At 41.1% G+C, this 21,388-nt stretch overlaps 1 protein-coding gene and 2 pseudogenes across 1 annotated transcript; all 3 read right to left on the reverse strand.

Annotated features, from left to right (window-relative positions):
• Nucleotides 1-3,801: 3,801 nt before the first annotated feature.
• LOC114500018 lies at nucleotides 3,802-9,242 on the reverse strand (annotated as a pseudogene).
• A 1,177-nt stretch (nucleotides 9,243-10,419) lies between these two features.
• On the reverse strand, nucleotides 10,420-14,905 carry LOC114500105 (annotated as a pseudogene).
• A 3,614-nt stretch (nucleotides 14,906-18,519) lies between these two features.
• On the reverse strand, nucleotides 18,520-20,529 carry LOC118499536 (nuclear transport factor 2-like). Its single transcript, XM_036020802.1, has one exon. It carries the CDS (start codon nucleotides 18,985-18,987, stop codon nucleotides 18,628-18,630), a length of 360 nt encoding a protein of 119 aa, XP_035876695.1. The 5' UTR covers nucleotides 18,988-20,529; the 3' UTR covers nucleotides 18,520-18,627.
• Nucleotides 20,530-21,388: the final 859 nt, after the last annotated feature.

A 21,388-nucleotide genomic window follows, 5' to 3' on the forward strand; every position in this document is an offset into this window, starting at 1 on the left:
CGTTTCTTAGCATTGCTCCTGCAGGGGTGTCCAACCTTTTGGAGTCTCAGCCACATGGTAGAAGAGTTGTCGTGGGCCACACATTAAAAACATAAACACTAACGAAAACCAATGAGCAAAAAACAGGTTTTAAGTAAATTTACAATTTTGTGTTGGGCCGCATTCATAGCCATCCTAGGAGGCAGGCTGGACACCCTTGCTCCAGCACATTCTTCGCCTTCCTCGCTGGTCCCTGTGCTCTCGCTCTCATTAATCCCACGGTGCCTCCGAGGGCATCCAGCCCCTCTTCTCTGCCTGCTGCTCCTTTCTGGGTTTCTACTCCTCATCTCAGCACCACATCCCTGTTCAGGGTTCTGTTCTTGGCTCTCTGAAAATATTTTTATTGCTTTTAAAGAGAGGGGGAGGGAGGGAGACAGGCAAACAGACACAGATGTGAGAGAGAAACATCCATCAGTTGCCTCCTTCTACCGATTATCGAACTCGATACCCTGGGTATTTGCCCTGATGGGGAATCGAACCTGTGACTTTTTGGTGTACAGGAGGAGGCTCCAACCAAATGAGCCATGCCAGCCAGGGCTGTTCTTGGCACTCAGTAAATGTTGGTCTGCTACATCATCTCCTCAGTTACTAAGGTTGTTTAGAAAGCTCTTAATCACTTTCCTCTAATAGAAGTTCTGAGCTCCAGGACCGCATAGCGCAGCATTAGGTGCCTTTTTCCATCCCTCAGACTCTGTCTAAATCTGAAGTCATAATATTCGCCTCCTCTCCCAGTCTCCCGTCTCCTGTGTGCTCGCTAAATTCACCAGACTTACTAAAGAAAGCATGAAACTATCAGATTTGCCTCTTAACCATGTCTCCAACCCCATCATTCTGTGAGATCCTGTAAAGCTCTCTCCAATATTCTGTCCTTTGCCTTCTCACTGCTCTTCCACAGGTCCTTTAACTGTTTCATTTTTTAAAAATTTTAAAAATTTTACTCTAGAGAGAAACATTGGTTTGTTCCACTTATTTATGCGTTCATTGGTTGGTTCTTTTTTTAAACATTTTTAAAAGTTTATTTATTTGTTTTTAGAGAGGGGGGAAGAAGAAAGAGAGGGAGAGAACTACTGGTGAGAGACAGAAACATCTACTGGTTGCCTCTCCTATGCATCTGTCCGGGACTGAACCCACAACCTAGGCATGTACCCTGACCGGGAATCAAACCTGCAACCAGAGGACACCCAACCAACTGAGCCACACTGGTCAGAGCTCATTGGTTGATACTTGTATGTGCCCTGACTGGGAATGGAGCCTGTGATTCTTGGCCTGTCTGGACAATGTTCTAACCAACTGAGCTACCCTGTCAGGGCTCAGTTCCCTTTCGTCATTTAGTTTTCTTTCTGCTCCTCAGACTGGATAATTTCAAAGGATTTGTCTTCAAGTTTGCTGACCTTTCCTTTTACTTCAGATCTGCTGTTGAACCCCTCTAGTGAATTGTTCATTTCAGTTCAGGTACTTTTTAGTCCAGAATTTCCGGTTGGCTCCTTTCTGTAACTCTTGTTTTATTGGTATTCTCATTTTGTTCATCCATTGTTTTCCTGATTTTCTTTGGTTCTGTGTTCAAAGTGTCCTGAACTCACTGAGTATATTTAAGATGGTTGATTTAAAGTTTTTCTTTAGTAAGTCCAATGTCTCAGCTTCCTCAGGGATGGTTCTGTCAAGTTTTTTTCCTGTGAATGGTCCAGACTTTGCTGTTTCTTTGTATATCTTTTTTTTGTTGCAGTTGAGAGCTGTATATTCCAAGTGTTATAATGTAACTCTCAAAACGTGATTCTCTTAGTCATCAGGGATTGCTAAACTTTGCTTGTTGAGGGTTGTATATTACTTTTCCAAGCTATTTTTGCAAGGTGTATATTCCTTTTTTAATTTTGATAGCTTTTAACTTCATTGTATTTTAAAATCGGAGAACTATAAAACATAGTTCTCACAGTCTTCAGGTGTTTATCTATGTAAACATGTAAATATGTTTATCTCTGTAAACACCTGAGGACTGTTCAACTTGGCACAGAATTGTCACAATTAAAGATGAAAAGTGTAAATTAGAATCTTATCTAATAACACAAAAGGAATAACATAGATAAAAGCACTCTTTAGATCCCATATGCCCTGTAAATAGTTGCATTCGTTTATAAATATAAAGGACACTTGGTTACTGGCTAATATAATTAGCACCAATTCTCATAGCATAAGTTATATTACAATAAATGTTATATAACAATGTAATAAATAACAAAAGATTAATATGTTTTGCTTGAAGTTCTAATTTTTAAAGTGAAGTCCAAAATGGCAAGTCAGAACTCATGTACCTTCCAAAGTTTAATAGAGTAAATGGCTCAGAAAGCAAGTTAACTAGAAATGTTGCACAGGAGAGAGAACTTTCCTGTATGGAAACCTTGAAAAGTGAACTGAGAGGTACTAGTGATGGCAAATGATACGCATATTTTTTACAGAATAAGAACATCTCACTATACGTAGATTTATTTTTTATATTTTTAAAATATATTTTATTGATTATGCTATTAGTTGTCCCAATTTTCTCCCTTTGCCCCCATCTGCCCTGTACCCCTCTTTCTTCCAGCAATCCTCTCCTCCTTAGTTCATGCCCATGGGTCATGCATGCATCATAGATTTAATCTTTACCTCTATTGGAGTGCAATGTGCCATTTTAAATTAAAAAAAAAGATTTACTTGTGTGTATACTTTAGATATAGAGTAAAATATAAATATGAAACAGGATCTATATGAGGAATAAACATAGATAATAGAATGTATATCTTTTAAAAATTTGGACCTAGGCATCTTTACAGAGAGATGTTAGCTATAAGTGGCTAGCTAAATATCCAAACTTAGGCAAAATATTTTAGGAGTTTTAAAATAATAGATATTTAATGTAAAAGAATATAACCAGATTCCATCAAAACCACCCTTCTAGTATAAGATCTAATTGCACTAAACAACCATTCTATCTATCTTATAATTTATGAAAAAACTGGTAAGAACACTTCATGAAAGGTTATAAACTTTTTTTCTTTAAAAAAGAACAACTACAGTATACAGAGAAATAATACAAAAAGGAAAATAATTTATATGGCTATTCCTTTTCAGGAAACTGGTAGAACAAGAACAGAACACTGCAGTAACAGACAAAATATTTGAGAATGATGATATCTACCGCTGTACCTTTAAATTCTCTTCTAAGGAAAACGTCTCATGGATTTTATTAGAGAACTTGTCAATCCCTGTTACTTTTCTCTTTGGGATTTAGCTGTTTGATTGTACATATAAACATTAACCAAAATCAAGTGTGTTTTTCTGTTTCCTATATGAAGTATATTTGTAAACTATCCAACGACAACAGTAAAAAACAAACTGCCAATTTGAATTACTAATGTAATGTGTGAAATGGTTTCTAAAGAAGTAGACTGGACTGTAATGTAGTTTTACAATTCTGGAGATAACATATCTTTAGAGGAACCTTCTACAACATAAAAATTTCTAAGGGCAGCAAAATGATTTTAAAACAAGATGGCGTTGGTCTCCCCAGAATTAAGTTCAATCTAAATCTACACAAATGTTTTAAAAACGTCAACATATTTCCTTTAAGCTTTTTGATGTAGTGGCACAACTTCAGAGCTGTCCCCAGCTTACACTCCATATACATCATGTCTCGAGTGGTAGCAGAGCTTTCCCATCAGTGTCATTTTTGTTGAAGAGGTGCACAAAGGATTTGAGTGTCCAAGGATCACTTCCTGTGGACCAAGGTCAAAGGTCATCAGAGAAGTTTTGTTTCAGTATATCCCAATCAGTTTCTACTGATGAATTTGTAGCAAAACCAACTGGGATGCAGAGAGATGAGGCAGTATGGCTGAGGCTTTCAGCAAAGTTGAGTAAGCTATCACCTCAGGGTTGTGTACTGCACTGGATCTGCCTGGGCCCAACGTGGCTGTTGGTACTTACGTGGCATCTTGGGCAGCTGAGAAGATACTGCGGGTGCTGCAAACCCCTGGGCTGGCAAAGCAGGGCATGGAAAAGGAGCCCAGCATTAGATCATCAGTGTGTAATATGACTGATATGACTGTGTGAAGATGGAAGAAATCATCAAACTCTGGCTGAGGTGCGGCTCCTACTCCTGGTAGAGTGACTCCTGATCTCATCCTATGAACTCACTGACTGGTAAGATGTTCCTACAAGATGTTGCTCTTGGAATCATTTTTTGGCCTTTCTACTGGTATAATTGGGCTGTCACTTTCAGGGTAAGAGAATGGGAAGGGAGGAGGGTCCTTCTTCATTTTCTGTAATTTGATCTTTCTAGAAAGAAGGTAATTTTATGCATATCCATGTGGGTGATTTTGCCACATTGATTTCACGTGAAAATAGTGAATTTTTGAAACTTTTCCATTAATGATATCGTACTTTTTATACAGGTTTTGAATAGAATCGTGGATGATCTGGCGATGACTCAGGACATCCAGAATTGTTTTTTGTCGCTCTTCGTCATAGGATGTGTCAGACAGAATACTTTTCTGTGCATCAATTTCACTGGAGCAGCTAGACCTCCTTGCACAGCAGGAGCAATTCCACTTCCCCTGAGTTGGGCCTAATTTTTTTTTAAACTCACTGGAGGGTTTGTTTGTGAAACTGCTGGGTCACCTAGGACTGGTAAACCTTCTATTCCTTTTCTGACAGATTTTGCCTCACTGTTCTCCTGAGGATGTGGGAACTGGCTAGCGGTGGCCTGTCTCCCCTAGGGACAACAGCAAAGTGTATCCCTTGTTTTTGTGAAGTCACTATTTCTCTGGGGAAGCTGATGTTGGCTGCTGAGAGAGTTCAAATGCAAGGCAAGCATTTCTGCTGGTCCTCGGGGATCCATAAGACTGACCGAAATGTATAAGCCCTAATTTTTGGAGGACAACATCTCCACTGCCAGCAATGGCATCAGCAGCTTCTCCAGGAATGCAGGCTGCCGTCCACACAGCTGCAACATGTCTAAGAAATGGGGGATGTTGGCTGGTTTGCACATGGTGCTCACTTGTGAAAGAGCAGTGACTTCTCCCTTCATTCTTATGAGGACTCCTTTGGTTGTTAAAAGTTTCTGGTCATGTTCCAGTGTTCCAGAATAGTTGATTTCAATCACTGTTCCTTGCTCGGTGGTTGCTTTGATGATGGGACCAACTCCTAGAGTTTTCTGCTTTGCTGTTTTGTGTGACAACTCTCTTAAGTCGTGTTTTTAAAAACATATAATCTGACAATCTGTATTTTCTGGCCTGTATAGACCAATTAATTGTTGCTGTAGAGATTATATTATACATACTTTACCAGTTCAAGTAGAATATAGAAACTTTACCACCTTTAGGTCTTTTTCCTTCCTTTATGATACTGTTGTCTTCCTCTTTCTTTTTTTTTTTTAATCCTCACCCGAAGACATGCTTATTCATTTTAGAGAGAGGGGAAGGGAGAGAGGGAAGAAGAAAAAGAGAGAACTATTGATTCGTTGACTCTGGTACCTGCCATGACCCAGGACTGAACCTGCAACCTAGGCATGTGCCCTGATTGGGAATTGAACCTGCAGCCTTTCAGTTTACGGGATGACACTCCAACCAACTGAACCACACTGCCCAGGGTGATACTGTTGTCTTTTTCTTTTTTAAAATTTTTATTAACCTTTAGAGAGAGGGGAATGGATGGAGAAAGAGAGAGAAAGAAACATCAGTGTGTGAGAGATACATTGATTGGTTGCCTCTCTCATGCCCCCAACTGGGGACCCAGCCCACAACCCAAGCTTGTGCCCTGACTGGGAATCAAACCAGCAACCTGACTGGTGCTCAGTCCATTGAGCCACACCAGCCAGGGCTGTTATCTTAAATAATAATATCTCTATATACATTGAGAACCATGTGAGACAGTGTTATAATTTTGCTTTCATCCATCAAACATGGCTCTAAAAATTCAAGAGATTATATTTAACCCAATATTTACCCCCAAAATATCAAGTTTCTGTTATTTCCTTTTCATTTAAAGAACTTTTATTAAAGATTTTTAATTTGTTTATAGACAGGGGACAGGAGGGAGAAAGAGAGAGAGAGAACCATCAATGTGTGGTTGCCTCTCCCGTGCTACCCACTGGGGACCTGGCCCACAACCCAAGCATGTGCCCTGACTGGGAATCAAACCAGCAACCCTTTGGTTTGCAGGCAGATGCTCAATCCACTGAGCCACACCAGCCAGGGCTTAAAGAACTTTTTTTTTCTTTAAAGCAGCTCTGATAGTGGCAAATCATTCCATTTTCGATCATCTCTTTTTCCTTAAGTATATTTTATTGATTATGTTATTACAGTTGTTCCATTTTTTCTCCCCTTTATTCCCCTCCACCCTGTACCCCTCCTTCCAGCATCCCCCCCTCTCTCAGTTCCTGTCCATGGGTCGTACATACAAGTTCTTTGGCTTCTCCATTTCCTATACTGTTCTGAACCTCCCTCTGTCTATTTTGTATCTACCAATTATACTTATTCCCTGTACAGCATTTTCCCTCATCCCCCCTCCCCCTCCCTGCTGATAATCCTCCATGTTATCTCCATTTCTGTGATTTTGTTCATGTTCTAGTTGTTTGCTTAATTTGTTTTAGTTTCTGTTTTTTAGGTTCAGTTGTTAATAGTTGTGAGTTTGTTGTCATTTTACTGTTCATAGTTTTGCTCTTTTTCTTAGATAACTCCCTTTAACATTTCATATAATAAGGGCTTGGTGATGATAAACTCCTTTAACTTGACTGTATCTGGAAAGTACTTTATCTGCCCTTCCACTCTAAATGATAACTTTGCTGGATAGAGTAATCTTGGATGTAGGTCCTTGCCTTTCATGACTATAAATACTTCTTTCCAACCCCTTCTTGCTTGCAAGGTTTCTTGTGAGAAATCAGCTGATAGTTTTATGGGAACTCCTTTGTAGGTAACTGTCTCCTTTTCTCTTGCTGCTTTTAAGATTCTCTCCTTATCTTGAACCTTGGGTAATGTAATTATGATGTGCCTTGGTGTGTTCCTCTTTGGGTCCAACTTCTTTGGGACTCTCTGAGCTTCCTGGACTCGCATGTCTATTTCCTTTGCCAGATTGGGAAAGTTCTCTTTCATTCATTTTTCAAATAAGTTTTCAATTTCTTGCTCTTCCTCTTCTCCTTCTGACACCCCTATGATTCAGGTGTTGGAGCATTTAAAGTTTTCCCAGAGATTCCTAAACAACTCCTCATTTTTTTGAATTCTTGTTTCTTCATTCTGTTCTGGTTGAATGTTTATTTCTTCCTTTTGCTCCAAATCATTGATTTGAGTCCCGGTTCCCTTCCCTTCACTGTTGGTTCCCTGTATATTTTTCTTTATTTCACTTTGTATAGTCTTCATGTCTTCCTTTATTTTGCATCCATACTCAGTCAATTCTCTGAGCATCCTGATTACCAGTGTTTTGAACTCTGCATCTGACAGGTTGCCTATCTCCTCATCACTTAGTTTTTTTTTTTTTTTCAGGAGTTTTGAGCTGTTCTTTCATTTGGGCCATATATTTTTGTCTCGGCACACCTGTTATATGGTAAGGGGCAGAGTCTTAGGTATTTACCAGGGTGGGGCAACACACTTCACTACGTTGTGGTGCTGTATGTGTAGGGGGAGGTCAGAGAGGGAACAATGCCACTTGCCTGGCTCTTGCCCTTCTTTTAGTCACTTTCCCCACTACCCACAAGTGATTTGGGCCCATGTGGTGCTCCATCTGGTGATTCCTGGGTGGGTGGGTTTGTATACGTTGTAGGACCCCGTGGGTCCCTCCAGTGGACTCTCCTGTGAGACTGGGAGTTTCTCCCACCTCCACAACCCCCAGAGGTTTTTAGAGCCAGAGGTTTTGAGGCTTTATCTTCCTGTGCTAGAACCCTGAGTTGCATAATCTGTCTTGCTTCCCAGTTCCTCCAGGTTTATCCCACACGCAAATGCATAATTGCTCAGTATACCAGCTGCCACCTTGCTGTGTATCCTCTCTGCCCCCGCTGCCCATCTCCACCCTTCCTACAGGTCTGGATGAATGTTTCTTCTTTAACTCCTTGGTTATTGGAGTTCCATACAGTTTGATGCTCTGGCAGTTCTGGTTGTTTTTTGTTTTTTCATTTGTTGTCCTTTTGGTTGTTCAAAGAAGCAAAGCGTATCTACCTATGCCTCCAACTTGGCTAGAAGTCCCATTTCCTTCATTTTATAATATCTTTACTTCACCTTCTTTCCTGAAAGGTATTTTTCACTGCATAAAGAATTATGGGTTGTCAATTCTTTTCTTTCAGCACTTTAAAAATGTTTTGCTCGTTCCTTCTCCATGATTTTTTTCCTTCTTAAAAACTGCAACACGATATTTAAAAGCAATACAGCCATCTAGAGCAACAACCAACAGAAAGGGGAGGAGTGGGGAAGACCCCTGCACCACACCCCACCTTTCCCAGCGATAGAGGCTGGGGACAGACCAAGGACGGGCCTGGTTGGTGGGGGAGGGAAGAAAGGCCACCTACCAAGATGAACAGGCAGAACAAATCATTTATATGGGAAACAGCTGGCTGAACTAAAGATCTAGAGGAGATGGGAAACTCTCTCTTTTTTTTTTTAAGTCCTAGGCTGGGGAGTTTAGGATGTGCTGAAAGCCAGATGTATGTTGAGACAGGACAGAGATGAAGAGGGAAGGGTGCCCCTTCATTGAAACCTGTTATAAGGGCTGAAAGTGTCTCTGGTGCAGCTTTTGGACTCTGAGGCTCTTCAGTGAGATGGGGCTGGAATGGGCTGGTGCAGGGGCAAGACTGGGCATCAGCCTAGAAAGCCATCAGGGTCATTATTCTCAAAGTAGCCTTGCTGGAGCATCTCTGTAACTGAGCAAACAGGCCTGTGCACATGGCACCCTGATGCATGACCCAACAATTAGTGTTGAGAGAAACAAGTTTTTATTTATGGGGTAAAAAGCTGGGGGTGCTGAGAGCACTTCTGCTCAGATCCCTGTTCTCCCATGAGACCCAGCACTTCCCTTGCTCTCCACCAGGCTAAAAGCCAAAACCAAGCCCAATAGTTCCCCATCTTCTTATCTGTTATTAAGCTGGCTGTGCAGGCAGATTGCTACCCTCTTACAGCAGCTCTCCACTTCAGGATCTGGGATTCGTTGTCTTTAGCCTCCATGTAATAGTCCAGGAAAGCATGTGCCATGTTGCACTGGATCGTGGTGAAGTCCAGGAAAGGCACAAGTCCCAAGAGAGTGACCTTTCCATATGTACCAAGTCCCTAGAGTCCAGATAAAGTCCAAGTCTGCAAAGCAGCAGGTTAGCATCTTGCAAGACAGAGTTCTTGGTGGCTTCAGAGTCAACTAGAGCAGGCACAGTTAGTGCAGCAGCATGCCTCCTTCCTTACTGCACCAGGCTGCATGGCAGAATCCTGACTACAAACTGCATAGCTGGTACATCATTATAGGCAACATGGCTGAATTCCCTTCTGGCTCATGGTTCCTTCCTCGTGGCTGTTCCTCCTTCCCTTTTCTCACTCGACCTGCATGGCTTTGTCCATGGCAAACCAATGCTTCTACAAACTGCTTAGCTGCTACATCATAGCCCTTATACCTCAGGGCTGCCCACCCTTCTTTTAAATCCTGACCCAGAGCTTCCTACGTGACCTCCCATGTAGCTCCTCCCACATTGAGCTGCATTTGCCAGGTTTCCTGCATCTTCTACTTTCTCTTGGCTGCCTGCCATCTCTAGTCAGGGCATGCATGATTCAGTGATGCAGTGGCCTCCACCTCTCTGGCTATGTCACAAGTCAAGGTACATTCTGAAAGTCATGTACACCTTTTGCCCCAGGCAGGTAGCATGGTTATTAGCTAGTCATCAACTTGCCATAGACATGCAAAGTATCTTTAGCCTGTCATCTGTTCTCCCTTCTCCCATCCCCCAACCATGGGCTGCAGGGAACCTGTCATTCTGCACCCTGTTTCACCTTGATGTGGTGCTTATAGGCTCTCAGCACTAGGCTAATGCGGATGGACAGGCAGGTTAGCACATCTGTTTATTGTATAAGCAGGAGAGACTTGCCATTGATTTCTTTTTCTTAGAAAGCTGTTGTCTGCTCAGGAAAGCCAGCCTCTGTGAAATATTCTACCACATCCCTCCCTGTCCACTCTATAGGGTTACCTGGCTTCTCTTTGCACACAGAAGGGCAGCCAAAGGGAGCCCCACTGGCCTCAGGCAGGGCTGGTGTTCCTGGGAGCAATGGCATAGGGGATTGGGGTCTGGCCCAATGGCAACAAAGAATGATTCCCCTTATTGATAGCTGCCATGGAGGACAACTCACAGGTGCCATTGCCTGGTGCTGCGTCCCATCCTTTATCTTGGCCCTAGTGGAGTCCACAGGGTGACCACTCCTTGACGCTCTCATTGATACTCTGAGGGCCCTGCTCACCATTAAGCTGGTCGAGCTGGGCACCTGCAGGACGATCACCCTAAGGCACCTTAGAGCCTTCAGACATGTTGTCTTCTTCATCCTCATCATCACCATCTTCCTCTTCCTTCTTAAGAAGTTGCTCTTCTGATGACAAAGCTATAGTCATTTGAATTGTTATTCCCCCGTAGGTAATCCTTTGTTCCTCTCCAGCTGCTTTCAAGATTTTTTCTTTATCTTTAATTTTCAGACATTTGATTACAGTGTGTCTGGGTGCTGATTTATTTAGGTTTCTCCTTTTAGGGTTTGCCCAGATTCTTGAATTGTAGGTTTATGTCTTTTGTCAAATTTGGGAAGTTTACAGCCATTATTTGTTCAAATATTTGTTGTGCACTGCACTATTTTTACTCTCCTTCTGGAACTTCAGTGACATAAGTGTTAGATATTTTGTATTGTCCCATAGGCATTTGTTCATTTTTTTCTGCTTTGTTTCTTTTGTTCATACTGAATAATTTCTACTGATAGATCTTCAGGTTCAGTGATCCTTTCATCTGTTAAGTCTCCATTCTGCTCTCAGGTCCATTCAGTGAGCTTTTTACTTGTAATTTTTAGTTTTGAAATTTGCAGTCAGGTCTTTATAATTTCTTCACCTTTGATCAGATTTCCTGTTTTTCATTGTGTTCCAAAAGTGTTCATAATTACTTAGGGCATTTTTATGGTAGCCTCTCTAAATCCTTGTTCAATAATTCCCACATATTTGTCACCTCAGTGTTGGCATCTGTTGTATATTCTGATTTGAGTTGTTTTTCATGTTTCTTAGTATCAGAGGTAATTTTTTTATCCTGTTCATTTTTAATATTATGAAGCTCTAATTCCTTTGTAAATCTTCTATTTCAGCAAGCAGTCAATATGCTGACATATAGAATGCACATTCTGGTCCAATTTTGTGGGCTCTGGTTTGAACATCGATTTAGTTTTCAAAGCCTTTGCAAATCTATTCTGACCTGCTCCACTGTATGCTACCCAGAGGCCAATATGATGCCTTAGAGTATTCCACATTGTAGTTCAGTTCTCAAAGCTTTGCTCTGTTGATACCAGTTAGTTTCATACATGGGTTGCTTCAGAGTCAATATCCCTTTTTCTACTTCCCCACTCTATTTGAGAAGGGATGGGGTACCACCTTTTAATTGTTCAACTAGTATAAGTTGTGAATAGTCAGTAGAACTCCTCCCCATGGTTTCTTCAGTGCCTGGCAAGGAGGAAAGAAATGCCGTCTTTGCTTTGTTGGTATAAGGAAGGGATGGTCAACAGGGCTTTGACCCACAGTCTCTGCAGTACCTGGTGGGGAAGGGGAAAGCTCTGAGGTTTTTTTGTGGTGCTTGACTAGAGCAGGGTAGCTATTGTCAAAAGGGTAACCTCCTGAAGAACTACATTCTTCTGGTGGTTTGGCTAGAGAAAGTGGGCTTTTCTTGGGAATTTTTTTTTTTGAGAGTGCAATTACTAGCATTTTCTGGTTGCATGTTGCTCTAACATCCAAGCCAGGTTATACAGGAGGCAAAACAAATAGACCACCCAAGGGAACTCACCACTGAGTCATCCCTCAAGTCCCCAGCCAGTTTGCCTTCTTTTCTCCACTTTCAGAATGTTTTTTTTTCATAGTTATTCGTGTATTTTGAACTGGAGTTTTTATTGTAATTAGCAAGAAAAATATGATAGAATGTGCTTACTCCATCTTCAGTGGAACAGGAAACAACATATGGCATTTTTAATTGTTTTCTTGATAAGTTGTAGAGTGTTACTTCTCACTTGTTCCTGTGTATAATGAAGAATCCTACCCATTTTGTGTATGGACTATGTCTCATGGTCCCATACTGCAATAAGCAGTAAAAACCTCATCCCACAGCCCAAATCATTTTCCTAAAGAACTCTACTCTTCAGCTCTCTTCCTCTGCACTGTGGCTCATGAGACCTCTCCAGATCTTCCTCATTTCATCTACCCATTTGGGCCTTCTTCTCCAGGTGATGAGCTGCAGCCTTTGCAACCCTTCTTGAACTTGTAGTAGGACTAGTAGGAGGATTAAATAGTTAATACATATTAAGTGCTTACAACATACAACTGCCATAGAAAAAGCAGTCATTACATGGTGTTGGTGATGGTTATACCCTTCAATTTTGGCATAGCCTGAGCTTAAAATAAAAGATAATCCAAAGTATCTATGATCTTCACCAAAGTAAGAAAGTCATATTCGTGTTAGCTTCAGTTTGAAGGTGGAATTTTCACTCATGAAATAGTGTGCAAACAATTATTGAGTGCTCAACGTGTTGAGCATCCAAAGATAAACAAGTAAGACACAATCAGTGTCTTCAAAGAGCCCAGAGACTAGAGCAGAGAACATGTATATGAATGAGTACAATAAAGTAAATAAGTGCAGTGAAAATAGTCTGTGCAAAATAGAGTAGGGACACCAAGGTGGCCATATATTTGGGGTTGAGGAAGAGTTGACAGAGTTGGTGACACCTAGGCTGAATCTTAGAAGATAATTAGGTTTTCCCCAGCTCAGTAAAGCCATTTCATGCAGAAAGTAGGATGAACAAAAATTTCAAAAGCATAAGTCATTGTGGCAGGTAGTTTAGTGTCCACATAATCTGTGTCATATGTCTGCGGCTGGATTGAAATTGTATCATTAGGGAAGCACAGGAGCCACACTCTAACCTAATTTATAAGATCCTTCATGGTCTGGTCTCCCTTGACTCTCCAATTTTATCTCTTGTCATCTGCATACAGATATTTATAATTTATCTGATATGCATTAATACCTGCCTAGTGATACACAGTACCCATTTTAAGGACAGATTTCTTGCATCTGACTCTTTTTTTCTTTGAAATTTAGAAACAGATTGTATTTAAGATCTGAAATACAGTTCCTAAAATATTGACTTCTCCAGAAAACCATGGCTACACAATAATGCACTGCTTCTATCATGATAGAACGTGCATTAGATTCAAACACAAAAACCATGAGACAACCCAGCTTCCTTCAACAATTTGAGAGAAGGTACAATGCCTGAGGAATAACACAGAGGGACATGCAGAGGATGGACTATTTCACTCTAGGCACCATTAGAAAAGGAGCACAAACATACGGGTTTTCAAGTATATAAAGTTGAACCTTTGGCACTTAGAGACTTTTATCATGTAGCATTATAGATAATCAGAAAATTGTGTAGTGTCAAAGGGATAGAACCATCATCATTCAAGCAATGTCAACTAGGCCAGAAAGTATTCTACTGAATGTTTTTTCTTTGTCTAATTACTGCTTACCCTGGTAGTAACTTTCAATGAGAAAAGGAGCTTGAACTGTTTTTATTTGCTGTTTAAAACAAAACTGAATTATAAGCCCTGTTAAACATTAATAATTTTAAAGAACATCAGTTATGCAAGAAAAAGACTAAGAACAGAAAGAGTGTTTACACATAGTAGTGAGTGGTCAGTAGACCCTCACAGGGCTTTGCAGTGGTGCTCAGCCAAAGCCACTTTGGAATCACTGGCAGTAGAGATGCACCATTCTTTGCCAATATGCAAATAGCCCAACAATACGGCAAGGCTCTTCTGATCAAGGGGCATATATGCCAACATTTCTGTGACTCCTACAAATATCTCGGTAGGTGTGGCACTCCATAAACCTGGGACACTGGTGCATCAGGGTGAACCAGGAGGATTTCGGTGGGCAGTGCATATTTTTTTTTAAATTTCATTGTTTTTTAGAGAGAGGGGAAGGGAGAGAAACATGGATGTGCAAGTTGCCTCTCTTGTGCCCCCAACTGGGGACCTGGCTAGCAACCCAGGCACGTGCCCTGACTGGGAACTGAACCAGTGACCTTTGGTTCACAGACCGGTCCTTGACCCACTGAGCCACACCAGCCAGGGATATTGTTGACATTTTTCTGTGATTTCTTGCAGCTTGCATAGTCTTCTAGGATGGCATCTACATTTTTCTTAGCAGGGAGTTGAAACGGCCACTTCTGCCTGGTAACCAAGTCGTAGTGCTCAACAAGCCATGGTTCTAATTCTTTAGAAATCTTCCTGTTAGCTTCCATTCTATTCTTAAATGCCTCCTCACTTTCAACAGTGGGGTCTGCTTGGACTGTTCTCTTCTGAGGTGCCTGAGGGGTTTCGCTGGTACTGCCACCATCTCCGTTTCCAGGAGTCTTCTGTTTATGTCTCCCTCACAGATCCTGAAGGGGGCTTCTCTGCAGAGCGACCTTTCCATCTGCCTGGAGGGCTGGATCCAGATTCTTGTGCTGTGGACCGGCTGTCTTCTTTCCTAGGGGCCCCTCTCATCTTACTTCTCTGCATAGTGCTTCTAGTTGGGTTTTTTGAAGTTGTATTCTTTGGCAGATTATTGTTCACGAGTTTGAGAACCCTGCTTGCTGGAACTCATTCAACATTGTTTTTATTTCAACCAATAACCCTCTTCCTTCTTGCTCTCCAAGAACTAGTGTTTTCCCAGATGGAATCCTAACAGATCTTTTGGAATGGTCTCAAAGGATGAGGTGGGGGAAACCATCCAGATTCTGTAATCAGGACTGGATCTTCTGATCCTTATTATACAGCAAACTTAGCTTCTTCAATAATGGCCTCCTTGTCCTGATCTTCAAGCGCAGTGCCTTTTAGGCAACTGCGCACTCAGTTAATTTTCCATTGTCTCAAGAGTCAGCTGTCGAGACAAGACTAGCTTGAGATACATTCAATCCCAAGTATAAAATGAGGAAAACACTCAGTCACTGATCTGAAATGAGAACAAGGGGAAAGAGTACAGGGTAGTAGGGTGCCTAAGTGACAGCAATGTGAGTTTTTTACTGTAGACTTGCTGGGCCTCCCCATCTCCTCTATATTGTTGATGTGCCTTGTGCCAACTCTTTCATCTGTAGCTGCCTCAGGCATGTTAGAGGCATAGTTTATTTTCTTTAGACTTCCATTACTTTATCTGGATAGAATTGGGCAGTTTCAACTTTGTCTTCCATACTGGGACCCCTGGGGTAGTTGGTGGTAACTAAACCATATAGGGTTTCCCTCACTTTCATTAATTTCGGGGTGGTTGTTGCCTCTGATCTCAGGGGTCCAGCACAGAAGGTGTGACCCAGGACACTTGGTGTCTTCCCTCTGTTTCCTTCTCTTGCAGTATGTTTCCCTTACCCTTTATACTTCCTTCACAGTGAGACATACATGATTCAAGCACACTAGCCCTTCCTGGAGTGCACCATTTGCAAATGTTGATTCCTCTACCTGAAACTCTCCCCCAGGCCCTCTTAGCCGCCTATCCCCCTTAGCTGAAGACAAGGCTTCCTCACAGAGGCCTCTGCTGTTACGCACCCCTCCACCACCCTATGCTGTCATGACAGCTGGTGGCAATAATATTTTCTGAAGATGGCCATAGTATAACATCTCCCATCCCACATGCTCTTCTTACCATGTAATTTTAGTGCTTCTACCAAGTGGTGGGGGTTGGTGGTCTATGTCTCTTTTCCTTGAACCTATGCAGATCTTAGTGGCTGCCTGACCAAATAAAGTAGGACAGATGTGATGCTGTAGAACTGCTGAGGCTAGATCATCAACATGCTATGTACTTCCACCCTTCTTTCTGGGAATGCTTGCTCTTAGAATTAAGCTGCTATACTCCAAGGAAGCCAAACTAATCCATTTGGAAAGACAACATGGAGAAGAAATGTATACATGTTCCATCCCACAGCTCAGTGGAAGTCCCAGATGACAGCCAGCATCAGCCACTAGCTATGAGCAAAGATGCCTCTAGATGATTCTAGCCCCCCACCATCAATCAGCCATGGCCTTCTAATCTTCCTGACACAGAAAGAAGCCAGTCCACTGAAATCACAGAATCCCTGAGGATAAAATGTTTTTTGCCTCTACACTTGGTTACTTATGCTATTAGTACCGAAAGTCTTTACTACTCCAATGCTTTTAGCACATTCCTGTTTTTGAGGGCTGGCACTGTCTGTAGTGTTCATTGCTGTATCCTGTGTGGTACAAAGTAGGTAGTGGGTGCGCTAATAATAGAAGGTATGTGTTTCTTCTCTTCTTTTAATGTGGTAGATACCAAACTTGGTATTTGTGTGCAAGCAAGCACACAAGCATTTCTGCTTTCAGGGTGGCTTTGGCCTGCAGTTCTGTGTTTCCCGGGTTCACCCCTGCCTGCCTGGGTACCTCCTCTCCCTTGTCAGCCTGACTGATCTGTTAGTTAGAGATGCACCTGCCTGCCCCTCCCATGTGTTTTAATTACAGGTGGCACCTGCAATGTTTCACTCTAACTTTGCAGGGAAAGGGGTAGAAAAGGTGAAGAAACAGGAGGGTAGGAGTTCCAAAGGCAAATTTGACCCATTTTATAATTTTGTTAACAATAATCTTGGATGAAAGAAGGTGAAAGGGACGAGCCAAAGAACATATATATGCATAACCCACAGACATACACAACAGCCTGGTGATGGCCAGAGGGAAGAAGGGAGGGCAGCTTCTGGGTAGATGGCGGGGAAGCGGGGAAATGGGGACATCCGTAATAGTGTCAACAATAAAAACAAAGAAAAACAATTTTGAGAGAATAAATGCAAACCTTAGGTAGTTTGCTGTTTTGTCCTTCATGATAGTTCCTGGTAATATTAGATTGTTGGGTTTAAGAGCTATTACTGCACCTTTTGGGCAAGCTTCAAGCTGCCCTCTAGTGGACAGTAGCCCAATACCTGCTACATCACACCCTGAGGCAACGTGGATCCCAGGACAAAGAAACTTGAGTGTTAGGCCTGGCTCTGTCTTCTTGACTGTATATAATCAGTACCTACAACATTACCTGGCATTTAGTAGGAGCTCAATTAATATTCATTAAACAAAAAGCCAACATGTGCTGTTTATGAGTACTTAGCACATTTCTTGAAAGCCCACTATGTTGAAGACATTAAGCCACACACTATAAATGATATAAATCAAGGCCAGGTAGAAAATCCTTTAGGCTTAGAGGCCATATGGCTTCTATCACAACTACTGACTCTGCTGTTGTGGTAGGAAAGCGGCCCCAGACAATACATAATCTAGTGTGTGTGTGTTCAATGAAACTTTACACACAGAAACACACAGCCCACTCACAGGTCATAGCTTGCTGACCCCATTCCTTTAAAAAAATTTTTTATTATAAACTATTTCAAACCTCAGAAATGTACAGTGAATTCTACAATGAATACCCTGTGTATCTGTCACCCAGGTTTTTTTTTAATAAATTCTTTTATTTTTAGATTTTATTTATTTATTTTTAGAGAGGTATAAGGAAGGGAGAAAGAGAGGGAGAGAAACATTAATGTGCAGATGACTCTTGCACACCCCCTACTGGGGACCTGGCCCACAACCCAAGGCATTTGCCCTGACTGGGAATCAAACCAGCGACCATTCAGTTCACAAGCTGGCACTCAATCCACTGAAACACACCATCCAGGGCTCTGTCACCCAGTTTTGCCAAATGTTTATATTTTGCTACGTTTCAGATCTTTAAAAATAACAACACATTATAGATGTAATTAAGATTCTTTGTGCTCCCCACCTGGATGCTATTTCCCCTCTTTCTCTTCCTCTTCCAAGGTAAACACAATATTGAAGTTGATGTTTTCCCCTGCACACATTTATACTCAATATATATGTACGTATCCATTTTAGGTATGTTACTATACAGTATTCTTTAACTTTGCATGTATTATTATACTACTTTTTGCACTCAACATTGGTTTTGTTGTTAGAAAACTTTTGTGGTTTTATTGTATCATGAAGCATTGAAACATCTGAACAAATCATTATCTGGGCTGCAAGGCAGCCTCTTTCTCCTTCACTTTGGGTTACTAGAGTAACTTGTCAACAGATTAAAAAATAATAAAAACAAAAAGACAACCTTTTGCATTAAACTTCCCCAAAGCATGCACTAGCACAACACAAACTCCTGTCAGATGTAACTTATCTAGCGTCCAAACATCATGCACAATACATAGGTAGCAGCAGCACAGTTCGCCCGCTCCCACTGCAGCCCTGCTTGTTTGCGTATCTGGAGGAGGGTGAATAGTATGGGGAAGAGGAGGGAGGAGGAAACAGCATGAGTGCCTGGCTGGGAGGAGGTCAGCCAAAGTTGTACAGGGCAAGCCTGAACATGCCACTGGTACAAACCCAGGCATCGTTGATGTTCTTTAATAGCAACATCTGGTGGAACCCCATGACGGGGTCTTCATCAGCCCTACACCAGCTCACAGCCGTGCTGAGGGTGCTGCTATCTGGCATGGGCTGATGGTCTTGTGCCGTAATGCTATGCTGGATTTTCTGGAATAGAAGGCTAGACAACTTCTCCACAATGGCAGCTTTCCCCTGGAATTTCTGACCTTCTCGTGTAAGGCATGACTCAGTTCTATCATTATGAAATAACTGGTAGCAATGTTGAATGAAGCTGGATCCAACCTGCTCCGTGATTGGCTTGTCTCCCATTATGGAGCACCACCCAGCCTTGTTGAGACTGAGGGGCTGGCATGACGGCGGCGGCAGCAGCAGCAGCAGCAGCAGCAGCCCAGCATGATCTGCCTCCACTCCACCCTGTTTTTGACATTTATATGTATTTACTATGTGTATGACATTGAATTTTGTAATGGTGTTTTGTATTCTAAGAAATCTGCCTATCCTAATGTTGCAAAAATTATCTCCTGTGTTTCCTTCTAGAAGTTTTGTAGTTTTACCTTTTATCTAGTCCTCTGACCCATTTTTGAAATAATTTTTGTGTGTGCTGTGAGGTAGAGGTTGAGATCCATTTTGTTCCATATGGATACTTAGTATGGGCATTTTACAAATGCCCATGAATTCTTTCACACTCCCCTCTTCAAAAGATAGGGACTAAATTCCTCTCCTCTTAGGTTTGCGTTGTATTTAATGACTTGATTTTAATGATAGAATGTGAAGAAATGGTGTTATGACCCAAGGTTAAGGCATAAAAGGCACTGTGGCTCCCCCTTGCTTTCTCTTTCTTGGATCACGCACTCTGTGGAAAGCCAGCTGCCATGTGGTGAGGACACACGTAAGCAGACATAGGAAGAGATCCACGTGGTGAGGAACTGAGGCCTCTTCCAAATAACTGTGTGAATGAACTGTCTTGGAAGCAGATCCTGCAGCTTTACTTGAGCCTTCATCAGTGACTGGAGCCCTCACTGATGTCTTCACTCTCACCTCATGAAAATCCTGAGCCAACACTACCCATCTAAGCCACTCCCAAATTCCTCAAAGAAACTGGAAGATAAATTTGTGTTGACTAAGTTGTGGAGTAATTTGTTACGCAGTAACAGGTAACTAATCCCTCCAGTGTTGCAGCATCTTCTCCACTGCATTACAATGCTGCCAATATAGAACATCAATTTACCACCTGTATGTCTTTTTCTGAACTCTCTATTCTGTTCAACTGAGCTGTTTGTGTATGTTTATCCCAACAACATACTGTCTTGATTACAATAACTTTCCCTGACGTCTTAAAGCCTAGTAACATAAGTCCTCCGACTTTGGTATTGTTATCATTTCTTTTGTCAAAATTGACTTGGCTGTTCTGGATAACCATGTAAATTTTAAATCAGCTTGGTAATTTCTACCAAAAAAACCTTGAGGTTTTTCCTTAGAATTGTGCCAAATCGATACAGATCAATATGAGCATAATGGCTACCTTAACAATATTGAAGGTTCCAGTCCATGACTATATATCCATCCATTTATTTAGATCTTCTTTAATTTCTGTCAGAAATGTTTTGTAGATTTAGTGTAATGTTTTAATGTAGAAGTCTTGAATATATTTTGTTAAATTTATCTGTATTTCATGTTTTATGCTATTGTTATATTTTTAAATATAAAATTTCAGTTGTTTGTTGCTAGCATATAGAAGTGTGATTGATTTTGTATATTGGCCATGTTTTTTCCTATAATCTTGCTAAATTCACTCATTAGTTCAGAAGGGTTTTTCTTTTTTATAGATTGCTTGAGATTTTCTGTGAACACAATTGTGTCATCTGCAAATAAAGAACATTTTTACAGCTTCTCTTACAATTTATGTATTAATTCATTCTTTTCCTTGCCTTTATTGCCCTGGTAATGTTGAATAGACCTGATGGAAGTGGACGTCCTCACCCTGTCCCAGTCTTCCCTCATTAAGTGTGATGTTAGCTGTGGGCTTCTGACTTGTCCTTTATTGGGTAAAAGAAGTTCCTTTCTTATCCCAGCTTGTTGGGAGGTTTTTAATTGAATCATAAATGGGTATTGAATTTTGTTGTGTTTTTTACTTTATAAAACCTGTAAATTGAGGTGTTTAGATCATTAACTTTTAATGTTATTATTAACATTTTTAGATTTGCTTTTATCATCTTGCTATTTGTTTTATATTTATTCTTTGTTCTTTCCCTTTTTTCCATGTTCTTTTGAATTAATCAGTACTTTTTGTTATTCCATTACCTCCTTTGTTGACTAATTAACAGTTTTTCATTTTGTTATTGTAGTGATCACTTTAAAGTTTATAGTATACGTCTTATGTCATCAGCATCTACCTTCAGGTGATAGTAGGCACATCATGTGTAGCATAAGAACTTTATAGTACAGGTAGGGGGAAGTAGGTTTACAGTAGTAAGTATATGAAACACAGCACTTACTCTTGTATTAGTATTTTTTATTATATTATTTTCTATACAAATGATGGTAAATCTACTTTTGCCATACCCTGTATACTTTTCACTTCCTGGCCCTTCTGTTGTTGTTGTTACATATTTTACTTTTACACATGATATAAGCCCCACAATACATTGTTATTTTCCCCTAGCTTTACTGATATTATTATTACATAATATGTATGTTTAAGATTTACAAC

This window comes from Phyllostomus discolor, chromosome 3 (genome assembly GCF_004126475.2).
Source record: "Phyllostomus discolor isolate MPI-MPIP mPhyDis1 chromosome 3, mPhyDis1.pri.v3, whole genome shotgun sequence".
In the NCBI taxonomy this organism is placed as follows: domain Eukaryota; kingdom Metazoa; phylum Chordata; class Mammalia; order Chiroptera; family Phyllostomidae; genus Phyllostomus; species Phyllostomus discolor.

Bases quoted from the DNA above. Each gene is read 5' to 3' on its own strand.
- LOC118499536 (XM_036020802.1), bottom strand. From the start codon at position 18,987: ATGGGAGACAAGCCAATCACGGAGCAGGTTGGATCCAGCTTCATTCAA.